General features: G+C 58.8%; 11 protein-coding genes and 1 non-coding gene across 12 annotated transcripts; 6 read left to right on the top strand and 6 right to left on the bottom strand.

Moving 5' to 3' along the window:
* Positions 1 to 430: 430 nt before the first annotated feature.
* PLICBS_005612 (uncharacterized protein) lies at positions 431 to 2,244 on the bottom strand (the record flags this gene model as incomplete). Its single annotated transcript, XM_018319298.2, has 3 exons — positions 431 to 1,962; positions 2,034 to 2,081; positions 2,145 to 2,244. 3 exons carry the CDS (start codon positions 2,242 to 2,244, stop codon positions 431 to 433), a joined length of 1,680 nt encoding a protein of 559 aa, XP_018181772.2.
* Positions 2,245 to 3,079: 835 nt separating this feature from the next.
* PLICBS_005613 (uncharacterized protein) lies at positions 3,080 to 3,460 on the top strand (the record flags this gene model as incomplete). Its single annotated transcript, XM_065600766.1, has 1 exon — positions 3,080 to 3,460. The coding sequence occupies one exon, from the start codon at positions 3,080 to 3,082 to the stop codon at positions 3,458 to 3,460; it is 381 nt and encodes a 126-aa protein (XP_065456838.1).
* A 241-nt stretch (positions 3,461 to 3,701) lies between these two features.
* On the top strand, positions 3,702 to 4,466 carry PLICBS_005614 (uncharacterized protein; the record flags this gene model as incomplete). The annotated part of the gene is made up of 1 exon (XM_018319299.2): positions 3,702 to 4,466. One exon carries the CDS (start codon positions 3,702 to 3,704, stop codon positions 4,464 to 4,466), a length of 765 nt encoding a protein of 254 aa, XP_018181773.2.
* Positions 4,467 to 5,091: 625 nt separating this feature from the next.
* PLICBS_005615 lies at positions 5,092 to 5,163 on the top strand. The gene has a single exon. It is a non-coding gene; the product is annotated as a tRNA-Thr (tRNA).
* Positions 5,164 to 5,763: 600 nt separating this feature from the next.
* PLICBS_005616 (uncharacterized protein) lies at positions 5,764 to 6,873 on the bottom strand (the record flags this gene model as incomplete). The annotated part of the gene is made up of 2 exons (XM_065600767.1): positions 5,764 to 5,866; positions 5,939 to 6,873. 2 exons carry the CDS (start codon positions 6,871 to 6,873, stop codon positions 5,764 to 5,766), a joined length of 1,038 nt encoding a protein of 345 aa, XP_065456839.1.
* A 1,380-nt stretch (positions 6,874 to 8,253) lies between these two features.
* On the bottom strand, positions 8,254 to 9,321 carry PLICBS_005617 (uncharacterized protein; the record flags this gene model as incomplete). The annotated part of the gene is made up of 2 exons (XM_065600768.1): positions 8,254 to 8,681; positions 8,772 to 9,321. 2 exons carry the CDS (start codon positions 9,319 to 9,321, stop codon positions 8,254 to 8,256), a joined length of 978 nt encoding a protein of 325 aa, XP_065456840.1.
* Positions 9,322 to 10,512: 1,191 nt separating this feature from the next.
* On the top strand, positions 10,513 to 11,328 carry PLICBS_005618 (uncharacterized protein; the record flags this gene model as incomplete). Its single annotated transcript, XM_065600769.1, has 1 exon — positions 10,513 to 11,328. The coding sequence occupies one exon, from the start codon at positions 10,513 to 10,515 to the stop codon at positions 11,326 to 11,328; it is 816 nt and encodes a 271-aa protein (XP_065456841.1).
* A 139-nt stretch (positions 11,329 to 11,467) lies between these two features.
* On the bottom strand, positions 11,468 to 12,674 carry PLICBS_005619 (uncharacterized protein; the record flags this gene model as incomplete). The annotated part of the gene is made up of 3 exons (XM_018319302.2): positions 11,468 to 11,715; positions 11,784 to 12,541; positions 12,631 to 12,674. 3 exons carry the CDS (start codon positions 12,672 to 12,674, stop codon positions 11,468 to 11,470), a joined length of 1,050 nt encoding a protein of 349 aa, XP_018181776.1.
* Positions 12,675 to 14,230: 1,556 nt separating this feature from the next.
* Positions 14,231 to 14,688, top strand: PLICBS_005620 (uncharacterized protein; the record flags this gene model as incomplete). The annotated part of the gene is made up of 3 exons (XM_018319304.2): positions 14,231 to 14,246; positions 14,307 to 14,441; positions 14,519 to 14,688. 3 exons carry the CDS (start codon positions 14,231 to 14,233, stop codon positions 14,686 to 14,688), a joined length of 321 nt encoding a protein of 106 aa, XP_018181778.1.
* A 1,998-nt stretch (positions 14,689 to 16,686) lies between these two features.
* On the bottom strand, positions 16,687 to 18,869 carry PLICBS_005621 (uncharacterized protein; the record flags this gene model as incomplete). Its single annotated transcript, XM_018319306.1, has 7 exons — positions 16,687 to 17,163; positions 17,227 to 17,670; positions 17,736 to 18,025; positions 18,089 to 18,459; positions 18,548 to 18,663; positions 18,743 to 18,766; positions 18,837 to 18,869. 7 exons carry the CDS (start codon positions 18,867 to 18,869, stop codon positions 16,687 to 16,689), a joined length of 1,755 nt encoding a protein of 584 aa, XP_018181780.1.
* A 989-nt stretch (positions 18,870 to 19,858) lies between these two features.
* On the top strand, positions 19,859 to 24,586 carry PLICBS_005622 (uncharacterized protein; the record flags this gene model as incomplete). Its single annotated transcript, XM_018319307.2, has 6 exons — positions 19,859 to 20,932; positions 21,007 to 22,548; positions 22,603 to 23,535; positions 23,595 to 23,828; positions 23,889 to 24,118; positions 24,172 to 24,586. 6 exons carry the CDS (start codon positions 19,859 to 19,861, stop codon positions 24,584 to 24,586), a joined length of 4,428 nt encoding a protein of 1,475 aa, XP_018181781.2.
* Positions 24,587 to 25,011: 425 nt separating this feature from the next.
* On the bottom strand, positions 25,012 to 25,877 carry PLICBS_005623 (uncharacterized protein; the record flags this gene model as incomplete). The annotated part of the gene is made up of 3 exons (XM_018319308.1): positions 25,012 to 25,275; positions 25,337 to 25,687; positions 25,743 to 25,877. 3 exons carry the CDS (start codon positions 25,875 to 25,877, stop codon positions 25,012 to 25,014), a joined length of 750 nt encoding a protein of 249 aa, XP_018181782.1.
* Between the last annotated feature and the right edge of the window lie 291 nt (positions 25,878 to 26,168).

The raw sequence follows: 26,168 nt of genomic DNA on the forward strand, positions 1-26,168 counted from the left end.
TGGCAGTCGACCTCGAGCGTAGACTCATAATGGCCTGGCAAGCTAGATGAAGAATAAAAACAAGTAAAGTTAACCTAACCACGCTGGGATGCAACATGGTATTCTTTCTTGGATGTGCTATGGTATCTTGACGTATTTCTCGCCTCGAACTCTTCATTGCATTCAGCGCCCAAGCAGCTTGCGCCCCGTCCAAGTCACCAGACATCATCCCCAGCACGTTTGTGGCCCTTCCAAACGATCAAAACCAGTTCTGCAGTTTATAAGCAGTACGCATGATCGGTAACAGACCCCCATGCTTGTTCAAATCCCTACAGATAATCAGACCAAAATTCCGCCTTCCCAACTCCGTAGCGCCGTACGCTCCCCTCAAGCAGGTAATGCATCAGTAAACGAGGTCGGAGCCTGCTACCTCAGCAGGATATCACTCCTTCTAGTAGTAAGTCTGCAGGTCGGCGGCATTCCCGGCCTGTCCGCCCGAGGCGGCGGCCTGCTGCGCGGCGACGTAGCCGCGCGGTCCCGTCGGAACGTTGCTCAGCGGTGGGTAGGAATCGTCATAATCAACCTGAGGACCATAACCGCCTTGATCGTTCTTAGGTTCGACGTCGTCGAGTGACCGGTAGTTGTGGAAGCCGCCGCCTCGACCGCGTCCACCTCTGCCGCCCCCTCTCGGGTTGTTTCGGTGGCCACGGTTTGGGGCGCCGCCTCTACCGCGGCCGCCTCCCCGACCCGTGTGGTAGCCTCTCGACTCGTTTCGGCCGCCGTATTGGCCGTGCGTGTGCCGCGGAGTCCAGTCATCATCGCCAGCATGCTTGCGTTTCGAAGCCTTGTTGGCAAACAGGCTTTCGTACTCATCCTCCTTGGGATCCTCGCGTTCGACTCGCAGGATGATCTTCTCTCCAACTGTACTCTCAAAGACGAACGAGCTGTTTGCATGAATAGGATCCCACTTCGTGATCCGCCCAGCATCCACCGGCCTCGCACCTTTCCTGAGTGCCAGGACAACGAGCGGCACGGGGTTGTCCGTGTGATAGACTGCGGTAGCTGGGACCGGACGGACCCGGGCGGCCCACAGGTTGTTGTCGAGACACGCAGTCCCCGTCACCTCCCACAGCATCTTGCTGCCCATGCCGCCGACCTTTTCGAGGATGCTCGCGGGACACGGGCGAGGGCAAATGAGGATGCTATTCCCAAGATGCCTCAGGTCCTGGACGCCCGGAGGGTACTGAACGAGCTCCTCAAGTTTCTTGGCATCGTCGGGATTGATCATGTAGCTCGTGAAGAAGACGGTCTTCTTGATGCGCAGGCGCTTGTGCCGCAAGTCATTCGGCTTCTTGGCCAGGGCTTGGTTGTGCAGGTTGATCATGTTTTGCACCTCGGCCACCTCCACCACGGGGTCCAACGTCGTCGACTGGTCAGCGACCTGGATCACCTCGGCATCGATCTCACCACGCGTGCGCGCATAGCCCTGGCGCCTGTTGAACTCGGCGAAGAATTCGCGGAAGCCCTTGGTATGCTTTGGGCGGTCCTCGTAGACCTTGATGACGCTCGCCTGCTTGTACGTCTCCATGAGGGCATTGAGAAACAGCTGCTTGAAATGCATGGTGCTCTGAAACTTTTGGTTCGTGGGGCTGACCTGCGGCTTCAGGCCGACAATGTCAAAGTCGAGGCCCTTGGCCGCCACCATTCTCTTGACGAGCTCGGCGAAGCCACTCTCGGAGCGGCCCGTCAGCAGGACGCACAGGGCATCGGGCTGCTTGATGGTGAGCTTGACGAGGTCCACGACGGTCTCATTCCACCATCCCTGCCACGCGCGCGGCTCTTCTATGTCTAGGCCTTGGCCGGTCGCGGCGAGGATCTTGTTGTCGTGCCACCATCCGCCGTTGACAAAGACGTCTTGGCTGGCGAGGGTCCCTAGGGTCTGGCCGTTCCAGATGGCGGGATTGGGCAGCGGCGTCTTGAACACTGGCAGCGCGGTCGCGTCAGTCTCGTCCGGGCAAGGCTGGGGTGCAGCACAGGAGGGAGGGAATACGCACGGGTGTTGTCAAAGTCGTAGACGTGCAAAGCCTTGATCTTGTCCGCCGCTGTACTCGTCGCGTCGGGTAAGCGCTATGCCACAGCGGCGGGCGTGGCACGGGAGCACTCACGCGGCAGCTGCTTGGAGATGCTGGACCAGCGGCCCAAAGCCGTGATGGTGAACTGGGAGGCGCTGGCGGCGCCATGGTACGCGCTGTACGCCGATGCCATGGCGCTCGGGGAGAGGGGGGAGCGGAGGCGTCGGGCAGCGAGCATGCAGATGGGAGACTGCAGCAGCGGCGTGGAGTGGGTGCGCGAGGGTCGAAGCGGCGACGGCGGCGACGGCGATGATGTCGATGTCGATGTCGCTGCAAGGCGGCGGATGAAGTTTGGGCGCCTGCAAGGATTGTGTTGGAGCCAGGAGCGGGTGATGGTGCCGGCACCCGGGGCGGCAGGAGGGGCCCGGGCAGGTCCAGCTGCTCCAGGTCGCGGCTGCTGCAACGGCTCTGGGGCTCGGGGGAGACACAGGCGCCGGTGCAGGTGCTGGAGCCCGGAACGGCGGGGCAGCGCCAGTGACAGCTGTAGCGGTAGCGAGCGCCCACGAGATGCAGCAGGCCTGGTCGACACTGCCGTTGAGCAACCGGACGCAGCCGCTGAATGCACTGATGCAGCGGCGCTCAGGCGGCGCCGGGCAGGAACATCAGAGAAGACGAGGCGGAGGGGGCACGCGACATCAAGCCCGCGGCGAGGGACACCGGAAAGGAAGCCCATCGCGCGCGACTCGCAGTCTTGGAGCTCCCGCGCAGCAGGGGCATTTTGGGTTCCAGATTCGATCGAGGCGCCGCATTAAATATGATGAAGATTGGCTGGCGGGTTTGGAACACCTCCTCCACCCACATCATATCTGCGCCCAACTGCAACTGCGACTGCAACAGTGCTCTCCTCGGTAGGTAAGCGGGCTACCTTGCCTAGGTTTGAGACTATTGCACGCCCTCGCATGTGAGTGCCACACAGCGCTGCCCGCGCCCCTCGATTGATAGACACTCGGATTCCCACATCCGCCTCGATGGCATCCCTCTCTGGCGCCGCCGCAGCCGTGCGTTTCGTCGCCGGCGGCGGGGGCAGCAAGGCACCCCGCGTCGGCTCGCTGCGCCTGCAGCTGCGCGTCAAGCCCGGCGCCAGCAAGCAGCGCGAGGGCATCTCGTCCGTCACGGACGACCGCATTGAGCTCTGCGTCGCCGCCCAGCCCCGGGACGGCGAGGCCAACGAGGCCGTCGTGCGGCTGCTCAGCGAGACCATTGGCCTGCCAAAGACGCGTCTGCTCCTGGTCCACGGCGCCAGGTCGAGGGACAAGACGGCCGTGCTGCGCGACGTTGCCGAGGATGGGGCCAGCGAATATGCGGCGACGGTGCTCGACTTGCTGCGAAAGGCAAGTCGTTCGTCTTAGCCTCTTCATCCTCCCGCGCCGTCGCGATGGGACAATGCTGCCGCCCCGAGTAGCGCCAATCCGGCGTCAGCGCTGCCGGGTGACTCAGTACGCCGACGGTCCCTGATTATAAAGGTGATTGAGCTTCTGCAGGTCGCGGCTTTTGTTACCGGCAGCGTCGTTGCGCAACCCACGCGGCCGTTCAATTGAAGCCCTCCAGTCACGTCAGCGCCTCGTGCCAGACACGCCGACACGCAACGCCATGGCAAAGCCGCGCCACAGGATCCAAGCCCTCACGCTCGACGACGTGCCCGCCGTGGCCCAGCTGTGCGGCGATGCCTTCGAGACGGACCGGCAGACCGAGATGAAGGGCCTCGGCAAGGAGCCCTTTGACATGAAAAAGTACACCCTCGAGAGCCTGCCCGGCCTGCTAAAGAACCCGCGCATCGTCGTCCTCAAGGTCGTGGACGACGAGTCGGGCGACGTCATGGGCTACTGCACCTGGGGGTTCCGCGGCTTTCCCCCGGACGACATGCCCGTCCTCGAGGGTCGTACGCAGCCGCCAGCCAACCCTCCCGCCCCGGCGGCGAGCGGCGATAACAACAACAAGGAGTCTGCGCAAAAGGACGAAGCGAAGCCGGAGCCGGAGCCGGAAACGGACCCCATCAAGCGCCTCGAGGCCCTCACCAACGCCGACATGAACGCCTGGATGGACGAGGTCATGCCCGAGGGCACGCGCTGCATCTTCGTCGTCGGCCTGTCCGTGTCGCCCAAGTACCAGGGCCGCGGCGTCGGCTCGGCACTCTTGAGCTGGGGCACCAACTTTTGCGACGAGAAAGGAGTCTTTGCCTGGGTGCACTCTTCGGAGCCGGCGTGGAAGATGTACGAGAAGTCGGGCTTCCGCGTCATTCGCTCACTGGACGTCGATCTGGACGAGTACGCGCCGATGCCGCCGCCCAATGAAGGGCCCGACGCGAAATGGGGACATTACGTGTTTCGCTACATGAAGTATTTCCCGAAGAGTTGAATATATATCATGGGAAGCGACTTGTGTGTTTTCTCTGGGTGTCTGGCCGTGCCACAACTCACGCCCCCTTTGCATGCTCGTCCCCGGAGCCGTCTGGTCGAAGGGCTCAACTCACTTCGAGTCAACGAGACAATCCACTGTATACCCAAGATCCCTCTATTCGACCACTTCTTGAACAGCGAAACACGGAAATCGAAGATGTCCTACTTTTTGGGCGAGGCCTGGTAGCTCCATGTCCAGGTCCCTCTGGCCCCATGTCTTCTCCTGGTTAGTGCAACGCCTTCATTGCTCTCGCGCGACCCCGCGCTGGGCCAGCGCCTCCTTTGTCCTGCGAGTCCGCGATGCTTTCTGTGACCGTTCTCGCCACCAGCGACAGGAGAGCCGTTGCGTGGGCGTCTCTCCATGACAGCATAATATAGAGACATCAGGTCTAGCAATCCGAACTTTCAATCTCAACGAGCACTGTCCAATTCCTAGCGTCGACCACCCACGAAGTTCACATCCCAGACGAGCAGGTGCAGAGTCCAGACCGGGGTCTGCTCGCGGCCCCGCTAGGGCTCCATCCCACAACTCCGGCTTCATATCCCACATTTGGTTGCGTCCCACTCCAACAAGTACACAAGATGCCTCCTTGGCTCAGTGGTAGAGCGTGTCACTAGTAATGACAAGGTCATAGGTTCGACTCCTGTAGGAGGCATTCGGAGTTCAGATCATCTTGATCTGTTCATTTTTTGCTCTTTGCGGCGATTGTGAGATGGTGGTGGTGAGGGCCAGCTGGTTTGGCGGGCAAGGGAAGTGGGCGCGAATTTTTTGGGTTGGCTTTTCAGGGACGTTGACGGAAGGCGGGACAAAGCAATGCTATGGACAGGGATAGAACGTGGCAATTGATGCGAGTGCGAATGTGACAACAGCAATGTTGATGGACGTTGGGCGACTTCACGCAACATGGTGCGTCGACCGGGGCTGGGGACCGGAGGACGCCGGTCGGCCGCCGGGCCAGGCGCTGACTAAATGTCCGGAATGCCGCCCGGGTGTCCGGTTGCCTGTTCGGGCAGCCGTTGAATGTTTGAGACGATCACTTTACTTTGCCGTTGCAATGCAAATGGATGTGAGTCTGGGATCGACGCTGGAGAGGATCAAACTGGACCCTTGATCAAAGTCGTGTAAGTCGACCCCTGCAACGGCGCAGGCCAGCTCCACGCACGCCCAACCACGAGGACTATCCGACGATGTATTCATTACTGACATGATAGCGATGCATTTCGACTAGGTCATGAGACAGAAGAGTCATGGCATTTTAACAATAATTCGTCCCATACTTGGACTGCCCGCCTACCACGTCGATAAAGTTGGAAGCAATAATCTCCTCCATCCTTTGCGACGGGTGCAGCTCGTCGTACCTGCGCCCACTTGTCAGTTACTTTTGTTCACGGAGGGCAAACTTAACAGAGCGGAGTCGTCGTTTTTCTTACCACATGAAGCTGGACAACGGGTTCGGCGAAAACACGCAGCCGTTTAGGCAGTTGCGATATGCGCCGTCAGTGTTTGCGGGCGCGCTCAGATACTGGCCCGGGTCGGCCCTGACGTCGAGCCACAGCTGGTGCGTGTCGAAGATGGCCAGCGTGGCGCCTTTCCAGCGCTTCTGCGCCCGCGTGAAATGCGTGGCGGCGCCGGACTTGAAGGCCGAGTTGACGTACGCGATGGAGTCCTTGAGCTTGTCGAGGTACGCCGTGACGTCGTAGTGCGACGGGTCGGCCCAGTAGCGGTCGTTGCCCCGGCCGTAGACCGAGGGCTGCGCGTACATGGGCGCCGTCTCGAGCGGCAGCTCGGTCAGCAGGACGAAGCGCCGCCCGCCCGTCTGGTAGATGCGGTCGAAGACGCTCCAGATGCAGTCGACGAAGGAGTCGAGCGTCTGGTCGCCGTTCTCGCGGTCGCCCAGGAAGCCGTCGATGCCGAGGTCGTTGGTGCCGATCCAGAGCGCGTACACGGTGTTGTCGTCGCGCCGGTTGGGGTACAGCGAGGTGTATTTCAGGCCCTCCTCAAAGGCCGTCATCTCGTAGTTCAGCACGCTGGGGAACGGCGCCTGGATCTCGTTGAGCCACCGCGGGACGAGCGTGTCGGCGCACATGCCCCCCGCGACGGCGTAGTCGTAGTATGTCGCCCCGGTGCGGTTCGCAACGTAGCGGCCCCAGGCGTAGCCGCCGCTCCACGTGGTGTTGCTCGCGGGCAGCATGGAATCAACAGGGGGCAGCCTCTTGTTCTGGACCATGTACGTGTAGCGACCCTCGTCGGTGTAGCTATCACCGAATGTGACCAGGTTCTCGAGCTTGGGGCCCTGCAGTATCCCCAGCGGGAGGGACGCGGCCCAAGCCGCCGGGGCGAGCAGCAACAACGATGCGAGAACCATTGCGGCTTCCTGTCGCAAGGAACAATGAGTGGTCACAGATTCGATAAAACCTTCAAACCACAGCGACTGCAGCCAGCGAACAGTATGGTAGCTCGCGCTCGCTCACGGGCCCGGATAGCTACTTTATACTTTATACGAGGCCGAGGCGGAGAAGAGGATGCCTCAGATGCCACGACAGTGACAACACCCTTCATGCACGCGCCATGATGCGCCGGCGCCATATCTAGCCGGTGGAAAAAATAAAAGCGAGTGCCCCCTCACTAGCCTTGCGTCACAAGACATGATGCTCCGGTCGCCTTCCGCTCATGCGAGCTGCGCGCGGTGACTCCGCAGCGAACGACTGGACGTTGCACTCGGCCGTCGCCATCTCGGCCCTCGATGCCTCCAGTCTGGTCTTGACTCTTCACCGTCTCCCCAGTCTCCACTGCCGCCGTCGATATTCCTACATCGATGCCCCAAAGACCGGCGACTGGCCCGCGTGCAGGACTATTGATGACGCACCACCACCTATTGTTCCTTTCCCGGGCCAGCGACTCGTGCGCGACAAGGACGAGCGGGCACGCTCCCCCCCCAAATGACTGACAAGTCGAGCTGGAGCGGGGTGGAGGGCTGCCTCATCGCAGGGACGATAAGCGGGCGAATGCGAACGAGCACACGGCCGGGCATCCTTTCGAGCGATTCGCCCATCGACGGGGCCTGCACGTACAGCAATGTACGGCACGGGAGTGGTTACTGTAAGGGAGAGAGCGAGAGAGCCGGACGCAGCGGCACTAAGAAGGCGCCGATCTGCGGGGAGACGCTTGGGCCGGCAAGCGGCCTGTGCATGACCAAATGCCGGGATATGCACCCGACCATCCTCTCTGTAAGACTTGGCGAAACCCTCTCTGACGCTGTGTAATCGCCGAGGTTTATGCCTGCGCGGGAAACCAAAAAAAAGGGTCTAGCTATACGAAGTATAGGTAGTCCGCGTGAGCGGCCCATGCGGGTTGGGGGACCACGACGCGTGCAGCAAGGCAGCCCAACCGGCGGGGGAAGGGAGAGAGAGACAGAGAGAAAGAGCGAAAAGAGGAAGAAAGCTCTTTTCCCTGTCGTCGTTCGTTCGTTCGTGTTCTAGACACCTTCTGGATGAGACGTAGGCCCGTCCCGCCACCTCATCGTTGGACGACGTTCCGGTGAAGGGGGGCAAAAGCAAGCACGCCAAGGTGGCTGGCGGTTTCCTCGGCGAGACAGCAGCACGATTTTGACCTTTTGACAAGTCTTGGCTGCCGCGTCGGCTCATCGTTGTGAAAGGGCAATGTCTTCCGCGTCCCCCGTTGGGCTCTGGTAGTTGTGCCTGTGGCGACACTGCAACTCCGACTCTTTTCGAGCGGAAACACCCTGTCAGTTACTATGCTGTACTATGCCTCGGGTTTTGGGAGGGGTCGGCCTGGGTGGAGGGAGGAGGATTTCCCAAGGGCCACATTGGGCTGCCAGTAGCGACTCACCGTCTTCCGGGTCGAAGGCGTGCTCGTCTGCGGCGGTCTGCATGATGGCCTTGGAGGCCGTGAAGAAGACGCTGAAGAGCTGGCCCAGGGCGATGACGAAGGGCATGAACTGCCCGGGGCTGTTGAGCGAGTGCACGCCCTGGATGTCGTTCCACTTGAGCGACACCTCGACGTACACGATGGCGCTGACGTTGACGAAGATGTCGAGCGTGGCTCGCCTCGGGCTCCACTCCTCTTCTTCCTTGTCGTCCTTCTCTGACGGGCCATTCTCCTCCCGGCGCGCGATGAACCGATAAATGGCGTATCCCAGGTTGAACATCATGACTGGTGCGCTTCGTCAGCCATCCTTGCCTTCATGTTGGTGCAAGTCTCGACGAGGCCTATGAAAGTCAAAAACCCATTTGGAGCACTTACATCCGCCGTATACAACGAGCGTTACTGCCGTACCAACGGCGGCAAACACCGAGCCCACCTTGTTAAAGGTGCGGAACCAATTCCAGATACTCACCTTTGCGAAGAAGAACGCCTTGTCGTCCGGGCACGACCTCGGCAGGAGGTCCATGCCGTGCCACCAGAACCAGCCAAACAGCACCGTCAGGCCGACGAGCTCGGCCATCCAGATGAGCATGACGGTCTTGTTCTTCTGCGAGACGCGGCAGACGCCCATCTGGAGCAGCAGCAGCGTCAGCATGGGGAACACCTCGACGGGCTGCAGCGGGCGGTCGAGGTTCTCGTGCTGCCCGACGGTGGCGTTGAGCAGCCGCACGAGCACAATGGCCGCCGACATGACGAAGACGATGGTGCCCTGGCCGATGTGGTCCTCGATGGGGAACGCCTCGCTGAGGACGCCCGACAGCTGCACCGTCAGCATCTGGATGTAGATGCCGATGCGGATGCCCAGCCCGTAGAGGTCCGCGTTGCCCTCGACGGGGCAGGTGAGGTTTGCGACCGTCTCGTTGAACATGGCGGCTTGTGGTGGTCCGTTGGCGTTGAGAGACGCAGGTCGCGACTTGCGGTGCTGTATTATTGTATGGCGCAAGAATCGAGGCTGGGACAGGAGAACGAGACAGCGCTCTTGTCGGACGAACAGGCGACAGCGGCGGTGCACAACGATGGCGAGACCTACGCAGAGCTGCTGGTTATCCGTCGTGCGTCCCCCCGGGGCCGTATCACGAGGTTATGAACGGTGCCGCGTGCGTGCGTCGTCGCTCCGGTCCGAGGTGCAGTGATAGTCCTGCAGTACCATCAAATAATGACCCAAGTGCCGCGGGAGAGGCTGAATCCGCCCCAATGCTGTCGCTATCGTGGCTGTGGTAGCGCACCCCTTGTGATCCCTAGCCGAACGCCTCATTGTGTCGCGATGGACAGGCTCCAGGGGCACGGCACTGCCACCAACGCGCCTTGAATGAGCCCGCCATTGGATGGTGTCCGGAGCTGAAAGCTGATATGCGGCTCAGCGGAGGCAGCCAGGGTGGTGGCCCGGGGGGATGTGGCGGGGGCTTTTTCCCGGCGACGACTGTAGCGATGCCTCGACTGAATTGTGAGCGGCGGGCGGGATCACAAGATCAGGCGGCTCTGTTTGAGGCTGGGTCGATAGTTTCGCTCCGTGCTGTGGTCTGGGCTGCCATCGACCTGGCTTCCGCCTCCAGCTGGTCCCGCGATAGTGTCGCAGAACAGCGACTATTGTTGCGCGTTGCCGCCGGTGCGTCAAGAAAGCTCTGCGCTGAATGCGCAAATAACGCGTCTGCGAGACTCTTGCTTGAGTTGTGAGGCCCCTGGCGTTTCTGGCTGGGGCGTCGTTCCCAGATCGCTGAAAGTTGTTCTATCTCGACCGCACTACCGTCTGTCTTGCCCAGGCTGACTCTAGAGTCCATTGTCGGGACGGGTTCTGCGCCACGATCGGCAGCGGGCCTTCCCGCATGGAGCCTTGATTCCCATTTGCAACCTTATTTATTCATTACTGGCGCTGGGCGCGCAACCCCCCCAACGGCTCGTCAGTGATCACAGCTCGCGGTTGAACGAAAGAGTCGTGCCACGCTCGCCCCCAACGCTGGCCGACCTCTTGTCGCAAGACTTGAAAACAACGCACATACACTCTATTTCATCAAAGTCAATCCACTGTTTTGCCCGGCCGGGCGCACATCTCCCCTCCAGCATGACCGTCCCCCCCGAGTGCGCCTTCGACGGCAACACCGACTTATACGGGCTCGGCGTGCGGCTCGGCGTCTACGGGCAGTGGATCGCCACGCTCATCACCACGGTCCTCGACCCGGAGAACGAGGCCTCCTTCCGGCTCCTCAACCTCATCGTCCAGGCCTCCATCTTCCTCGGCCTCTGCACCGAGTCGCGCCCGGGCAACCCCGCCGCCGGGTCCGTCATCACGCAGTTCCTGCTGTGCGGCTCGCTGTCGAGCGTCACGGGCGACGGCATCAGCCACTTCGGCCACGCATCGGGCATCCTGCGCACCGTCTTCTACACGGCCTTTTCGGCCTACGGCATCTGGTTCTGGTTCGTCGGCGTGGACGCCATGGAGAGCTGCGGCGGCAGTGCCGTTGCCTTCTTCGGGCCCTCGAGGATCACGGGCTGGTTTCGCTCGCTCGGCAAGGCGCTGTCCGTCATTGGGCTCGTCGGGTGCATCGGCGTCGCGGCTTTCAGCTTGTACGCCGCGAGGCGGCGGTTCAAGAGCGGCTTCAGACAGGGCTTTGCGCGCCAGGGCAGATGGCATCCCCAGGTGGAGCTGTCGCTCATGGTGGCCTCGATGGGACTCATCGCACTGTCTATCACCGTCGTGGAGTACCTTATCACGCAAAACAACGTGGGCGCTGTTGGTGCTGACAGGATCGACAGCGTTGCCCAGCTTATTCCGTTGCTGGCTGGCGCTGTCGCTTGCTTCCTGTCGCTCTGGAAGGTGACGACCAAGGGGCTGCTGTTTAAGAGACGGTGCTGGTTGCTGTTTGGGTGGCATTTGTGACAAAAGAACTTGTAGCGCAGACAATACAAAACTTTTAGCTATGACATTAGATGCAGGGTATTTTCAGCTTCCTTCCCCGGGTGAACCAATGCATGTACTCGTATCTCAGCTCCTACTCCGTGCATCAACCTCGGGCCCTTCAACCTTCAACAGCCTGCTCGGCGTCATTCAAGTTGGCGCCCGCATTATCCTCGTTGCGCAGCTTCGCCGCCTTCTTTTTCTTTGCCCGCGATTTTCTCTTTGCCGACTTTTTTGATGGACCGTTCTTGGCGTCGCCGCCTTCTCCTTCGCCATGAGCAGGTGTCGCCGAAAGCGAGGCTGGTAGATCAGAGAGGTGCATGTCCGAGACGGCCGGGGCGAGGGTCGTGTCATTGTCTTCGAGAGGAACTGCAGTTTGTCAGATCAATGACGGGCTCACCGCGCGACAAGCGAGACGGCACTCTCTATGCACTCACCACTTCCAGAGGTTGGTGTTGCGGCCATCGCGACTCCGTTGGCGAGCCCTTTTGACGCCTTCTTCGGCTTCTTGTAGACAGGAGTGTCGAATTGCTGGATGCCCATCTCGGAGGCGAGGTTCACCTCGTCCGCCCACTCCCGCGTCGTTCTTTCCTGCACCGGCGCGCCCTTGGCTTGGTTGCAGTAGACAAAATTCTCCGCGATGCTGCTCAGCAGCATCTTGCTCATGGTGAGAGGCTGTCCAATCTCCTCCAGGGCGTCCGCCGCGCTGGCCATGGTAAGGCCATCGTGGAACGCCTCCATCTGCGACCGCAGGTACTCGGGGAACCACTCGTCCTCCAGAGGCACCGCCGGGTATCCCTCCTCAACGGCATCGACCATGCGCGGTATGCTTATCTTGCCGCCGAGCCACTTGATCTCATTTTTGGCAAGGTCCCTGAGCGCCTTCATGTCGTGCTGCCGGCAGACCGCGTAGACGCGCAGGGCGGTGGTAAAGTCCTGTGCCGTGGACTCGTCGGGCGACACGCCCTCGGCCTTGAGGCAGTCGTAGCAGCCCGTCACGAGGTAGTGCACGAGCACGTGTCCGACGTGATGTGAGATGTGCTTGAGGTTCAGCTCAGGGAACTTGCGCGAGCGGGACGCTTGATCCTCCTCGGCCAACTTCTTGACGAGCCACGGCTCTTTGGCCAGAAACTGCTCATGGATCTTTAATGTCATGCCATCAAAGACAAGGTTGATCACGCGGCTTGCGTATGGCCTTGGGAAAAGTGTCAATAATTATTCTCATGCTTGGAAGTCAGGGACGTTTGACTGGACGCGTCTGGGTCAACGCAGGACGGAGCTTACGAGGTGGGTAGCGTCGCCGCCGCGACAGCTACTTGCGACTTCATTGCGAAGGCTGTGATGGATGAATGCACGTAAAAAGCTCGGCGTTGAAAGTGTCTTGGAAACAGAAGTCGCAATTCATGAACAATTTTGAGAACGTCGAGCTGTGAGCTTTCGACGGAGCGCAGATTTTGGACACCCCTGTAAAGGGCCTTATTCTGGTGTCACCCAGCCGCGCCCCCAAAAGAGTGGGGGCCTTTTGATGAAATGGATGCCTGTCGACAGACTCTCCAGCCCGTGCTTGCTGCCTGGGAAACATGAAGGTTTTGTCAGAGGCGATGCGTGAAGAAAACCATTGGAAAAGTAGTACCAGGACTGGAGGCTGATGCAGGTATTTGCGCTCGCGCCAATTTGACGAGTTATGGACGTCCCAACTGTGACAGGAAATGGCTGAACGTTTGGCTACAATGTTGTATTCCGTGGCTTACACTGCGAGTCTGCGAACAAGAGCTGACCGAAGAGCGTGATTGTATTCCGGTCTTCGTACACCCAATCACTGCTGCACAACAGGCTGCCAAACGACTATACCACCTCCAGAAGCTCAACAAACAAGTGCTGACGCCAGGCTTTCGCGAGTCCCATTGGAAAGTCTGAACGAATGACCAGGGCGCTCAGAAGAGGCTTCCCTGCATGTTGAAACCATATGATCCACTTGACCGGATCGTGTGTTCCTACCAGGGCTGCCCCAGCACAATACCCGGCCTTCTGTCAAGTCCCGGCCTGCTCTGAGAACTCCCGAAATCGGCAATTGCTGACTCGCTGCATGGCGTATCAATGCCGCCCTTTTGATCAAACATCCTTGTCGCCGACTCCGATTGCCCGGCGTTGGACAGTCTGCGTATGTACGACCCAAACCTGGCATCAACCACGGCAAACTCAGATTGATGAACAGCATATCCTTTGTTTTGGTGCTTGTTTTCGCGACGATCCTTGGGCGGTCGTAGCACGAGGCCCTCAGGTCTCGGGTGATGTTTTCTCATGTGCTGTCTACAAGATGATGTGATTGCGTGGTATAAACGAAGGCAGCCGGCCGGACGTCTGGTATAAACATGACCGTGCTGCGCGACTACTGGTTCTCAATTCAAGCACACAAGAAACACCCGAGAGCACACTCACAGCCCCTCGAGCACATCGAAGAAGGGTGTGGAGAATGTGTAAAAGGCGAGGGGGTCGGCGTATCACCCCGGACGCCCCAGCGCCTTGGGAGCCAGGACCCTGAGATCAAATGGAGCTTGGCCAGAGCCGCCGAGGCTTGGCTCCAGGTCCTGCCCTGGGACTCCTTGCCATGGATTACTGCGGCACGGTGGACTTGCGATGAATCCTTGACCCACGGGGCGCCCCAATCCAGGCACTGGACACACCGCATCATTGGCCTCTCGCCCTTCAGCACATGAGACGAGGACGTCATGCCCCTCGTTACAGTGTCCCCTCCCCGCGGCTCTCTCCTGGACCCTGGTGGTCCTGACCGACGCGTATATATACCTCGGGGTCCTCCCCTAAGTCGAGGTTCAGCAAACACCATCCTTCGAACACATCTACACTTCTTCTCACATACGTCACAATGGGCTGGTTCGACAGTACGTCAAGCTTCCAGCCATCCACGCACCGGCCGCTGACTGACTGACCTTGACGATTAGACGACTCCGATCAGGCTCAGGCCTACGACCAGGTCGTCAACCGACCCCACGAGGCCAAGTGGTCGCACGAGCTCATCGGCGGCGCCGCTGCCTTTGAGGCCGCCAAGGCATACGAGGACCACGTCGCCCGCAACGGTCAGTCTTTCTCCGAACACATATCCACCTTCAATCACAGCCCGCCGATTGCTGACGAGAGATATGTGTCTGATCAGGCCACCCCGACGAGCACTCCACGGCCAAGGAGATCCTCGCGGGCGTCATCGGCGCGTTCGTCGACCGCGAGGTCGAGACCAAGGGCCTCGACTTCATTGACCGCGAGAAGGCCAAGCGCCACGCCCAGCAGCAGGCGGAGGAGCAGCTGTCCCAGGAGGGCCGCTGGTAGAGGGAGGCAACGGAGGCTCTTCGGGTGTCCATACAACCAGGAAGGTTGATACAATAGAATGATCAATTGAAGGCCCCCTTTCGCCGCCCGCTGTCACCTTTCGTCGGCTGATGCATGCAGCATGCACGCGTGCGGTGTATGCGAGCCCCTCCTCCCAAAGCCCAGCCAGTACTTACACGCGTTGCCGCGTCTTCGCGAGTCGTGACACATGAGCTGAGGCATTGCGCAAGTCGGTTTTCTCCACAGGAAACAGGAATCCCCGCCCTGTTGCCGCAGCTGGAGCCCCTGCGGCCGGGCTGCAAAAACGGAGAATGGGCAGCTTTCACGACGGCATCACGACGAGCAGACGAAAGGTCGTTGGCTGAGCCCGGAAGACGATTGCCGATTAGCGTGTCAGAGACGGACCCAGTTCTTCGCGGCTTTGCCGTGTAGCCGATCCCCGCCCTGGGGGGTGCGGCAAAGGGGGAGCTCCAACAGGGTCCACGCCGTGAGCACTGCCACCTTGGATCCTGGGCTGTGATGCAAGCACGGCGTGCCGGCCTGTGCTCTACGGGGTCTGACCGTGGCGCTCTGATTCGGCTGTCAGGGATATTGACTGCGTGCTGTACTGTAGGCGGGTGTATGGGAGTGGCAGGTGTCAAGAGGAGTGCAGCAACAAAGAGCTGAGCTTGTAGCAGCGGGCGGGACTATCCGTATCATTCATGCTGCTATACCTGTGCCTGTGCCTGTGCCTGTGCCTGCCCCCTTCGTAACGTGCGGTATAATGTAAGGAGTCACCAAACTTGAGCTCCCCCTTTCCTGTGTACTACATGTACTGTACTCTGACCTTGCGCAGACGCCCAGACTTCACCATGCGCCCTCCACCCTCCTCCTCGCTTCGAAAACGGCGACTAATGCACCGCCCGGCTTGGCCCTGATCAGCACCAGCCTGCGCCAACCTAGCAACACCTAATGGATTCGATGCGACAAAAGTCCAGGAAAAGCCCGCAGACGTTCTCGCGGTGTGGGCCCTAAGTACATGTAGAGTTCAGCTTCGCGCCTCGACGGAACGGGAGACTGGCTGTTCGACTTACATCTCCCTCGCCACCACCGCCTCTTAGTCTTGGACTCGCCTCCATTGGTTGGGCGGGGAGCTGGATTTGTTGAAACGGCCATGTTAGCTGCGCTCGACGTTTCCCCTGTTTCTGCTCTTCCCCTCCACTGCCAGCATTATTTCACACCCCGCCATCAATAACACCGCGAGGTGCCATGTGGCCGGCTCCGCCGCCGGCGGGGCAGGCTGACGAGGGGTTCGCTGTAGAAGCCATGACGTACCGGCTCTTGAGTCAATATTTGGGACAGGATCTGCCCATCTGTCGGCGGGTCACCGGACGGAGGTTGCGACGGCGCGGGCATTGATGTTCAACGAAACGACGGGCCGAGCGCACGTCAGCTTCGCGAGGATTGCCAGTTGCAAGAGCGAGAGAGAGACGCGGTCGTGCCAGGAAATAAGACGACATATGATCCCGCAATATCCATTCGGCGGGGTGGCTGTGCATCCCGCCCGGCCGCCGTCGTGAAGCGTCGGGTCGCACAGCCACGAATTGTCGACGACTCGACGTTGAGATGATCGGCCATTGCCTAATTGAGCAAGCAAACTCCGACGTCATGGCTTCGTTTAGCCAGCTTGCACTGAGCATCCACGTTTTGATCACACAGCTCTGCGATGTCCTCGAGCATTCAATGGCCTCTCGGTAAAGACTGAGACCAAACTGAAGCTGGCCTCATCGTGATCAATTACCTGCTTCTTGGCAAAGTATGAAGATGCGAACCGGCGGCGTCATCATGTCGCTTCGAATCTACTCTGTGGGCAAAGTTGAGATGTATCGTACAATTCTCATGTCCAGAACAACGTCCCAACCCGTAACCAAACGCCTACACTTCCCTCTATTATTGCGCCTTCCATCCTCTCACCCCAAAGGACGTAGTAAATGTTGTACACCGACACACCCAGTCGCATCAAGCCCTCGTCTCCTCGCACTTCTTCTTCACGTCCGCATTCAACGTGTTCATCGCCCTCACAAACGGATACAGCTCCCTCCTGCCGCGCGAGATGGAGCACACGAGCGACGAGAACCTGTCCAGCACCTCCATGTCGTGCGCGTGCGCCCGCGCGTCCTCGGCGCGCAGCACCTCGCGGTACAGGCACGCCGCGGGTATGTACGCCCCGTACGCGCCGAGCACGGCCGACATGGTCTCCGGGTTCGAGTAGATGGCCAGGATGTGGTTCGCCACGCGGATGATGTGCCGCGCCGCCACCAGCACCAGCGGGTGCGTCGGCAGGTCGGCGTCTCGAGCGACAAGTATGGGCGAGTCGGTCCCCAGGACGTCGATCTTGCGGAGCATGAAGATGATGCACGTGTAGCCCGTGATGAGGCAGTCGGCGACGACCCACGTGTCCTCTTCCTTTTCAGACGTCAATGTAGAAAAGTCATGCTGCGAAAGGTGATGAGTCTTTGAGCTTGAGGTTCCAACGCATTCATGCTGGGGATTTCATACCGCTTGCCAGTCAACATACAACTGCTCAATCTCCTCGCACAAGTGCTCTGTTTCTCGTCGCAGCTCGCTCCTGGTCCGGCGCGCCGTGTCGTCGATGAGCGCGAAGAAGCGCATAAGTATCATGGTGATGCGCGACAAGATGAGGAAAGCGATGGCCTGGAAGCCCTCCGGCGGGGCCTGCGAGTTGTCCAGCCAAGGAAGGTTGACGTTCCACGCGTCGTTGGTGATGACGGGCGGCTTGTCCATGAGGAGGCGAATGTACAGGTCGACCTGGATGAGCTGCCAGAAGCCTCTGCGGTCGTCGTCCGACCGTCCGCTGTCGTTGATGCCCGCGTAGTCGCCTCCGTCCAGGTTATGCAAGTTCAGCGCTCGGGCAAACTCGCTCGCGAGCTGGTGCATCTTCCAGGCGAGGTCGTAGTCGAAACACTCGGCGGCAACGCGTGTCTACCGATAGGTTAGCCTTGGTTCATACTCGGGGTGAATGGCCGATCCTCGCCACGGCGACATACCATGAGAATGCCGGCGACAAAGTCCGTCGCCGAGCCTGTAGCCTCTCTTTTCCATTGCGGAAGAGCTCGCAGGGCCCCTAGGTAGCAGGACTTGGCGTAGTCCTGCCCGCGAATCCTGGTGGTGTTGCTGACGTTGAGCGTGGCTCCGTGGAAGAGGATGGCATAGTACAGGACTTGGACGGAGAAGTCGAGATGAACGTGAGGTAGGTCTATTATGTCGGGGATAAGTTGAATCAGCCGCCGGTTGACGAGACTGAGAAACATGTCGGTTGCCATGTGCGTGAAGTAGTCTATCGATGCACCTGTTAGCGAGTCTTGATCACGGCTCGTCCGAGGTGAGGCGGTGAACGAACTCTCTATCCATGCTTTGGCAAGCTCTCTGGGTATCTCAACCTTCTCAGTTATGACCGATCGAGCATAGCCTTCAAGCTTCAGCTTTTGGACCTGGTCAATGGCATGCTTGAGCGTCGCGGTGGAATCGACCTCGGACGGCTGCAGACCAGTGCTGCCGTGTGGAGACGCGGACACGGGTGACAGCTCCGTGATGGCACCGCTTGGATACGGCGTCGTGAGCGCCGGCGAAGACGACGCCGACGGGTGAAGAACGGCGTGATGGCCATCTCTGACGGAATATGGCGGCGAGATCAGGCTCTGCTGCTCAAGTCGGTGGAGCCGGTCGAGGATGGTGTTGAGGGCCGTCGGCTCATCGCCCGCGCGGTGAGAACTGCAATCATGTCACTATAAGCTTCACGATCATCGGAAGGGCGGAAGACAATGGGTCGGAAACGGTTTCTCCGCCTCGGACGACGTACGTGGGGTGCTCCGGAGGGGGCCGTTGGGGCCGCCGCTTGGCCCGCTCGGGGTACACGCATTCCGCATCGTGAGTGATACAGCGGTCGCAGCGCGGCAAGACGCGATTGCAGCGGACCTGCAGAGACGAATAACCAACATCAGCCCTGCCAAGCCGAGAAGCGAGACAGGGGGGTCTTTGTGGGTGGCAGACATACCTTGCGTTCTTTACATCGGGTGCACTGCCGGATGGTCTGGTGTCAGTCAAGCTCAACTCCATGTCGATACGAGCCTCAGACGAGATGGACTCACCGAAAGACGATGCAGCTGCACGGCTTCAGTCATGGCCGCCAGCGGACCGTGAACTCACGGTCCTCCCCCACGCAGGAGCTTTTATGAGTCCTTTTGGGGCAACTCGTGAGGATTGACCGGGAGCTCGGGGCGCCTGACGCTGCACGTGCGATCCCGGGTCGCACATCAGCTCACTTACTGTTTTGTCGTTTGGGGTGCCAGAAGTCCGAGCAGCCGGACGTTCGGTGGATGAGTGTCCGCTCTTTAGAAGCAAGCAAAGAAAAAGGGCCGCAGGGGGGGCAGTCGGGGCACGTCGTACTTCGTACGCGTCCCGCCAAGACCGTCCGGGCACTCGAGCGGTGGTTCGGCGGCCGCGGACTTCTGTCACGACATTTGCGCGTGCCCGCAGTACGAGTATGACGACGGGGCTGAGCGAGGCGCAGCTGCTTGAAGAATGGCCTGGAGTCAAAGTGCCGAGATGGATCCCCCCGCGGGAGCTGCCTGCGGGTGATTGAGGCGAAAGGCCGCATCTGGGCCGGGTTGATGTGGAGCCTCAACCGCCGCGACAACGCCCTCAAGACCGAAAGACCGAAAGACCGAAAGACCGAGCGCTCCAACGCCAGGGTTAGGGTTGTCGCGTCCGAACAGTGGTCCAACAGCTCGGACAAGGCCGGAATCGCCAAGACTCCACTCTCCGAAACTCAATCGAATCTCCAGGCACGGCATGTCGCGACAGGGTCATCGGCAGAAAGGCGCAGATGCCTTGCAGAAAAAAAGTCTCTTTTAGTGCCCGGCTGTGTAGTTGCAGTGGTAATAAATATAACGTACGCATTTACATCATGGCTTGGCGCAACGTTGGCATGCAAGATCGTTGTACGACTGCAACCTTAAAAGTTAAGCTTCTGCCGCCGTTTACTTGGCCAGCTTGTTGTTCATGACTGCCGGACAACTTACAAGTTTTTACACGTTTCTTCCCTCCACGACTCATCAGAATACACTGGCTCCATAAGTTTCAACAAGACGTTGTGCCAGCTTGACCACACATGCAACGGACCAGCACCAACGGGGCCACGGGGCTCGGGGGCGGCTGGACGGCCCCCCTCGACCTCGGGCGCTTCTTACCGGCCTCAGAGGCCACCGACACCGACGAGTACATTTCCGAGGACCCCGCGGAGCGAGAAGAGCGCATCAATGAAGATGTTCACCGGCTTGCCCGTCAGCTCACTTCGCAATCCCATGGAGCTCCCGGCGCCCTCTTCCCCGTTCCCGCCGATGGACCCTTAAATCCCGAGAGCCCAGACTTCAACGCGAGAAAGTGGGCAAAGGCCTTTTACAACCTCCGCAAGGATGCGCTGGAAGGCAACTCCCCCAAGACGACAGGCGTCGCCTTTAAGAACCTCAGCGCGTACGGGTTCGGCACCGAGACCGACTTCCAAAAGAGCGTCGGCAACATCTTCCTCGAGGCCGGCACCATTCTCAAAAAGTTTGTCCGCGGGAGCACCCGGCGCATAGACATCTTGAGGGACCTTGAGGGCGTCGTCACCGAAGGCGAAATGGTCGCGGTGCTGGGCCCCCCTGGCTCTGGCTGCTCGACCTTTCTCAAGACCATCGCCGGAGAGACACACGGCTTTCACATCTCCAATAACGCGACTATAAACTATGAAGGAATCAAGCCGAAGCAAATGAAGTCTGCGTTCCGCGGCGAAGCCATCTACGCCGCCGAGGTCGACGAGCACTTTCCGTATCTCACCGTCGGCGACACCCTCGCCTTTGCCGCCTGGGCGCGCTGCCCCAAGACCATCCCCGACGGCGTCTCGCAACGGGAGTACATCGAGCATGTCCGTGATGTCACCATGAACATCCTAGGAATATCGCATACGAAGAACACGCGCGTCGGCAACGACTTTGTCCGCGGCGTGAGCGGCGGCGAGAGGAAGCGCGTCACCATTGCCGAGGCCGCTCTCAGCTACTCGCCCCTCCAGTGCTGGGATAACAGCACGCGAGGTCTGGACAGCGCCAACGCCATCGAGTTCTGCAAAACGCTGCGGACCCAGGCCGATGTTATGGGGACCACATCATTCGTCGCCATCTATCAAGCGCCCCAAGCCGCCTATGACGTGCGTACTTACACGAAGCCCCCTAACTGAATCTGATTGCTCGAAAGAGACCGCTGACATTTTCCTGCCTGTAGCTCTTTGACAAGGTCATGGTCCTTTACGAAGGACGGCAAATCTTCTTTGGCAAGGCAACTGATGCCAGGGCCTACTTTGAGGACCTCGGCTTCGAATGCCCCGAGCAGCAGACGACCGCGGACTTCTTGACCTCCATGACCAGCGCCTCCGAGCGTGTAATCCGGTCCGGCTGGGAAGGGAAAACGCCTCGATCCCCCGACGAGTTTGCGGCAGCGTGGAAAGAGAGCAAGTCCCGGGCGCGTGTCCTTTCCGAATGCGACGACTACATGGCCGCCCACCCTTTCAACAGCGAGGATCTCGAGGAGTTCTCTGCGACCCGAGCCATGGTCAAGTCTCCCTCGCAGCGCCTCAAGTCGCCATACACACTCTCCTATATCAAGCAGCTGAGAATCAACATGTGGCGAGCATGGGTCATGTTGAAGACGGACCCGAGCATGACGCTTACCATGCTCATCACCAACACATTCGAAGCCCTCATCATCAGCAGCATTTTCTACAACCTACCCGCCAACACGAGCAGCTTCGACAAGCGCGGTCTCCTCATTTTCTTCATTATCCTCATGAACGCATTCAGCAGTATCCTCGAGATCTTGACTCTCTACTCAAAGCGAAAGATTGTTGAGAAGCACAGTCGCTACGCTCTGTACCACCCCAGCGCCGAGGCACTGGCCTCCATCGTCGTCGATATGCCCTACAAAATCACCAATGCCATTCTCATGAATACGACTCTGTATTTTATGTGCAATCTGCGCAGAGAGCCAGGGCCGTTCTTCTTTTTCCTCCTCTTCAGCTTCACCACGACTCTCACCATGTCCATGTTCTTTCGCCTCATCGGATCGACGACAAAATCCATCGCTCAGGCGCTGGCGCCCGCGTCCATCATGTTGCTCGGGCTGGTGCTCTACACGGGCTTCACAATCCCAGTGCAGTACATGCGCGGCTGGATCGGATGGTGCCGATGGGCCAACCCCATCTACTACAGCCTCGAGTCCGCAACACTCAACGAGTTTGTCGGCCGCGACTTTCCCTGCTCGAGCTTTGTGCCCCAGGGACCGGGATACGACGATGCCCCTCTGAGCTCTCGCGCGTGTTCGGTTCAGGGCGCTGTCCCTGGTCAGGAGACGGTATCTGGCGCAGCATACCTCAAGGCGGCATTCGAGTACGACAACTCGCATCGATGGCGCAACTTCGGAATTCTCATCGCTTTCCTCGTTGGCTACCTGGCTCTCCACTTGCTCGCCACTGAGTATATTGCCTCTGAGAGGTCCAAGGGCGAAGTCCTAGTCTTCAGTCACCGGGGCATGAAGCGGCACAAGCGGCAGGCTGCGACCGGAGAGAAGTCAGACATGGAGAATGGCACGGTGTCCAATGTCCACCAAGGCGCTGTCTCAACTGATGACGAGGTGGCCAACGTTGAGAAGCAGACCTCCATCTTCCATTGGAAAAATGTATGCTACGACATCAAGATCAAGGGCAATCCTCGACGCATTCTCGACCACGTGGACGGCTGGGTAAAGCCGGGAACACTGACCGCTCTCATGGTACGTTAGAACCATTCCATGCCCAGGCCGAGAAACCAGCTAACATGCCATTAGGGAGCCTCGGGAGCCGGAAAGACTACACTTCTGGACGTGCTCGCAAGCCGAGTCACAATGGGAGTGGTCACAGGAGAGATGCTTGTGGACGGCAAGCTGCGAGACGAGTCGTTCCAGAGAAAGACGGGCTACGTGCAGCAGCAAGATCTTCACTTAGAGACGTCGACCGTACGAGAGGCCCTCACCTTTAGCGCCTTACTTCGCCAACCTCCCAAGTACACCCGCCAAGAGAAGATCGACTACGTGGACACTGTGATTAGCCTGCTGAACATGGAGGAGTACGCCGAAGCCATTATCGGCGTGCCAGGCGAGGGTCTCAACGTCGAGCAACGAAAGCGTCTGACCATCGGCGTCGAGCTCGCCGCGCGGCCTCAATTACTGCTCTTCTTGGATGAGCCGACCTCGGGCCTGGACAGTCAAACATCATGGTCTATTCTCGATCTCTTGGAAAAGCTCACCAACAACGGACAAGCAATCCTCTGCACAATCCACCAGCCATCCGCCATGCTCTTCCAACGCTTCAACCGACTCCTGTTACTCTCCAAGGGCCGCACAATCTACTTTGGCGACGTCGGCAAGAACTCTCACATCCTCGTGGACTACTTCACCCGCAACGGCGCATCGCCGCTGCCGCAAGGGGCCAACCCGGCCGAGTACATGCTCGAGGTTATCGGAGCCGCTCCCGGCGCGCACACCGATATCGATTGGCCTGAGGTCTGGCAGAACAGCCCTGAGCGAAGCAGCGTGCAAGCAGAGCTGGAGAATCTGGCGTCTTTGCAAAAGTCGACAACTGCGCACGACGAGCCGTCTACCCACGGCGAGTTTGCGGCGTCTCGCAAGGAGCAGTTCCTGCAGGTGACGAAGCGAGTGTTCCAGCAGTACTGGCGCAGCCCATCTTACATCTACTCGAAGGCCCTCCTCGCCATTGGTTCGGTAAGTAGAACATGCTTGTACCTGCCGAACTTTACCTGGTGCTGACTCTAACATTACAGACACTCTTCATTGGGCTTTCGTTCATCAACGGCGAAAACACCCAGCGCGGCCTCCGGAACCAGATGTTCGGCGTGTACATCTTCCTCAGCATCTTCCCCCAGCTGGTCAACCAGATCATGCCCTTGTTCGTCTCTCAGCGTACCATGTACGAGGCGCGCGAGAGACCGTCCAAGGCATACTCGTGGAAGGCCTTTTTGGTTGCCAACATTGTCGTCGAGATAGTTTGGAACTCCGTATGTGTGCCCAACTTCAACGTGGCTCAATCAAATCACTTGCTAACATAGTGTATGCAGCTCCTGGGCGTCTTCTGCTTCGTCTGCTGGTACTTCCCTATCGGGCTGTACCGCAACGCGGAGTGGACCGACCAGGTCAACTCTCGAGGCATCACCATGTTCTTGCAAGTGTGGATCTTTTTCATCTTTACCAGCACCTTCGCAAACATGATCATCGCGGCAATCCAGACGGCTGAGGTGGCAGGAGGTATCGTCAACTTGTTGATGATTATGATGTTTGCTTTTTGCGGGTAAGTCCCTACACCTGTTATCCACGAAAAGATTGCGTCTAACAATCTGCCAGTGTCCTCGCCGGGCCAACAGATCTCCCCGGGTTCTGGATCTTCATGTACCGGGTCAACCCATTTACGTACGTGTTGGAGGCCTTCCTGGGAACAAGTCTTGCGAACGCCCCGATGCACTGCGAAAACAACGAATACGTGCCCTTTGAAGCCCCCAACGGGTTGACCTGCGGCGAGTACATGTCCGGCTTCATCGACGCCGTGGGCGGATCCCTTCGAGATCCGAACGCTTCGAATTGCGAATACTGTGCCATGTCCAACACCAACGAGTTCCTGGCGAGTATTAATATCTACTGGAGCCACAGGTGGAGGAACTTCGGCTTCATGTGGATTTACTGTGTTTTCAACATAGCGGCAGCGGTTCTGCTTTACTGGCTCTTCCGAGTGCCCAAGGGCAAGAAGTCCAAGAACGTATAGTGGTATCAAGATGCTTTGGGGTATAGAAGATAGACTTCCATTAATGATATAGAGTTATGTAAAGAGTGCTTGTAAAGAAGCCCGTGCTTCAGCACTTTGTACAAGTCTCGCGACGCGACATCATTCATAACACGGGTTAGAGCGCCGATTGATAGGCCGAAACGCTCACTGCTCATCGTTCGTGGTCCTTGACCGTAGGGTCACCCCTAGAATAGACACGCCGCGTCTTGCATTTGATGCATGCTCGGAGCAATCGACGCCTGACATTCTCGCTTACGCAGTTGAGCTCAGACTCTTGTCTTCCGATATAGTGTATTATACACGCTCTATGTCTATGTTCTATTTCTATCTGTTTCTCCGTCTATTAATCAAACACAGGAGCCAAGTTGCCACGCTGGAGAGTCGTCGCGATGTGAGTCCAAGGACTATGCGCAAAAGCCGCCGTCCACACCAATGACAGAGCCCGTCATGTACGGAGACTCCAGAATGTAGCTCACAGTCCGAGCAATGTCTTCAGGGTCTCCCATGCGCTTCTCAGGAAACATGGCCGCGATGCTCTCCTCATCGTACTTGCCAGCCTGGATTGCATCGTTCAGGATCTTCGTCTTGATGGCACCAGGGGCAATGGCGTTGACTGTAATGCCCTTGGTTGCATACTCGATTGCGGCGGTTTCAGTCATTCCAATGACCTATTTCGACAGCATTAGCTCTCTGCGCAAAGCGAGAGTAGAGGTGATGGTGGATGCTTACCGCGTGCTTGGTGGCGACGTACGATCCTTGGTAGAGGATGCCCCGCCGACCAGCGATTGAGGCCAAGTTGATGATGCGCCCAAATCCTCGGGACTCCATGTGCCTCAGCTGGTGCTGCATGGACCAGAAGACGCCCATGACATTGAGCTCAAGCATTTGTCGAAAGTTTTCCGTCTTGAGATCAGCGAAAAGGGCAGCATCGTTTGAGATGCCAGCATTGTTGACCGCGGCATCGAGGTGGCCCCAGGCTGCAATGGCCTTCTCATGAAGCTCCTTGACGGAATCTTCATCCGCCACGTCGCCGTGGATGTAGATGGCCTCTCCTCCTTCGGCTGTAATCTGTTGCGCTTGCTGTCGAGTTGTTAGTCGCCACTTCTAACGGATCTTTTGCTTTGGCAATGCGCACCTCCTCGCCGTCTGCATCGCGGCGCCCAGACAGAATGACACGCCATCCTTGACGAGCCAACATGCGCGCCGTCTCCAGACCAATGCCAGAGGTGGCGCCGGTGATCAGAATGACTTTCTTGCCAGACTCCTGCATGTTGCCGGTATTGACACGTGAGAGGGTCGTATGTTTGAGTAGGGAGAAACTTGTTGATAAAAGTTCAGGTAGCCTTCGGGTTCTTTGGCGTTGCAATCAGATGATGGCGATTGTTTGTGAGTTGAAAGCGCTGTTCGTTTAGGTGAGTGCTTGTTGAGCTTGAAATTGCTTGTGTATTGTGGTGCAGGACGTGGTCCAAAGCTGGGGATGTCGCATGCTTTTATCCTGCTTCGCAGCCTCCATCGTGACCTCAATTCGTGGGTTTATCCTGTATGACGCAACTGTCGCAAC

This window comes from Purpureocillium lilacinum (genome assembly GCF_023168085.1).
Source record: "Purpureocillium lilacinum CBS 284.36 DNA, scaffold_4, whole genome shotgun sequence".
NCBI lineage: Eukaryota > Fungi > Ascomycota > Sordariomycetes > Hypocreales > Ophiocordycipitaceae > Purpureocillium > Purpureocillium lilacinum.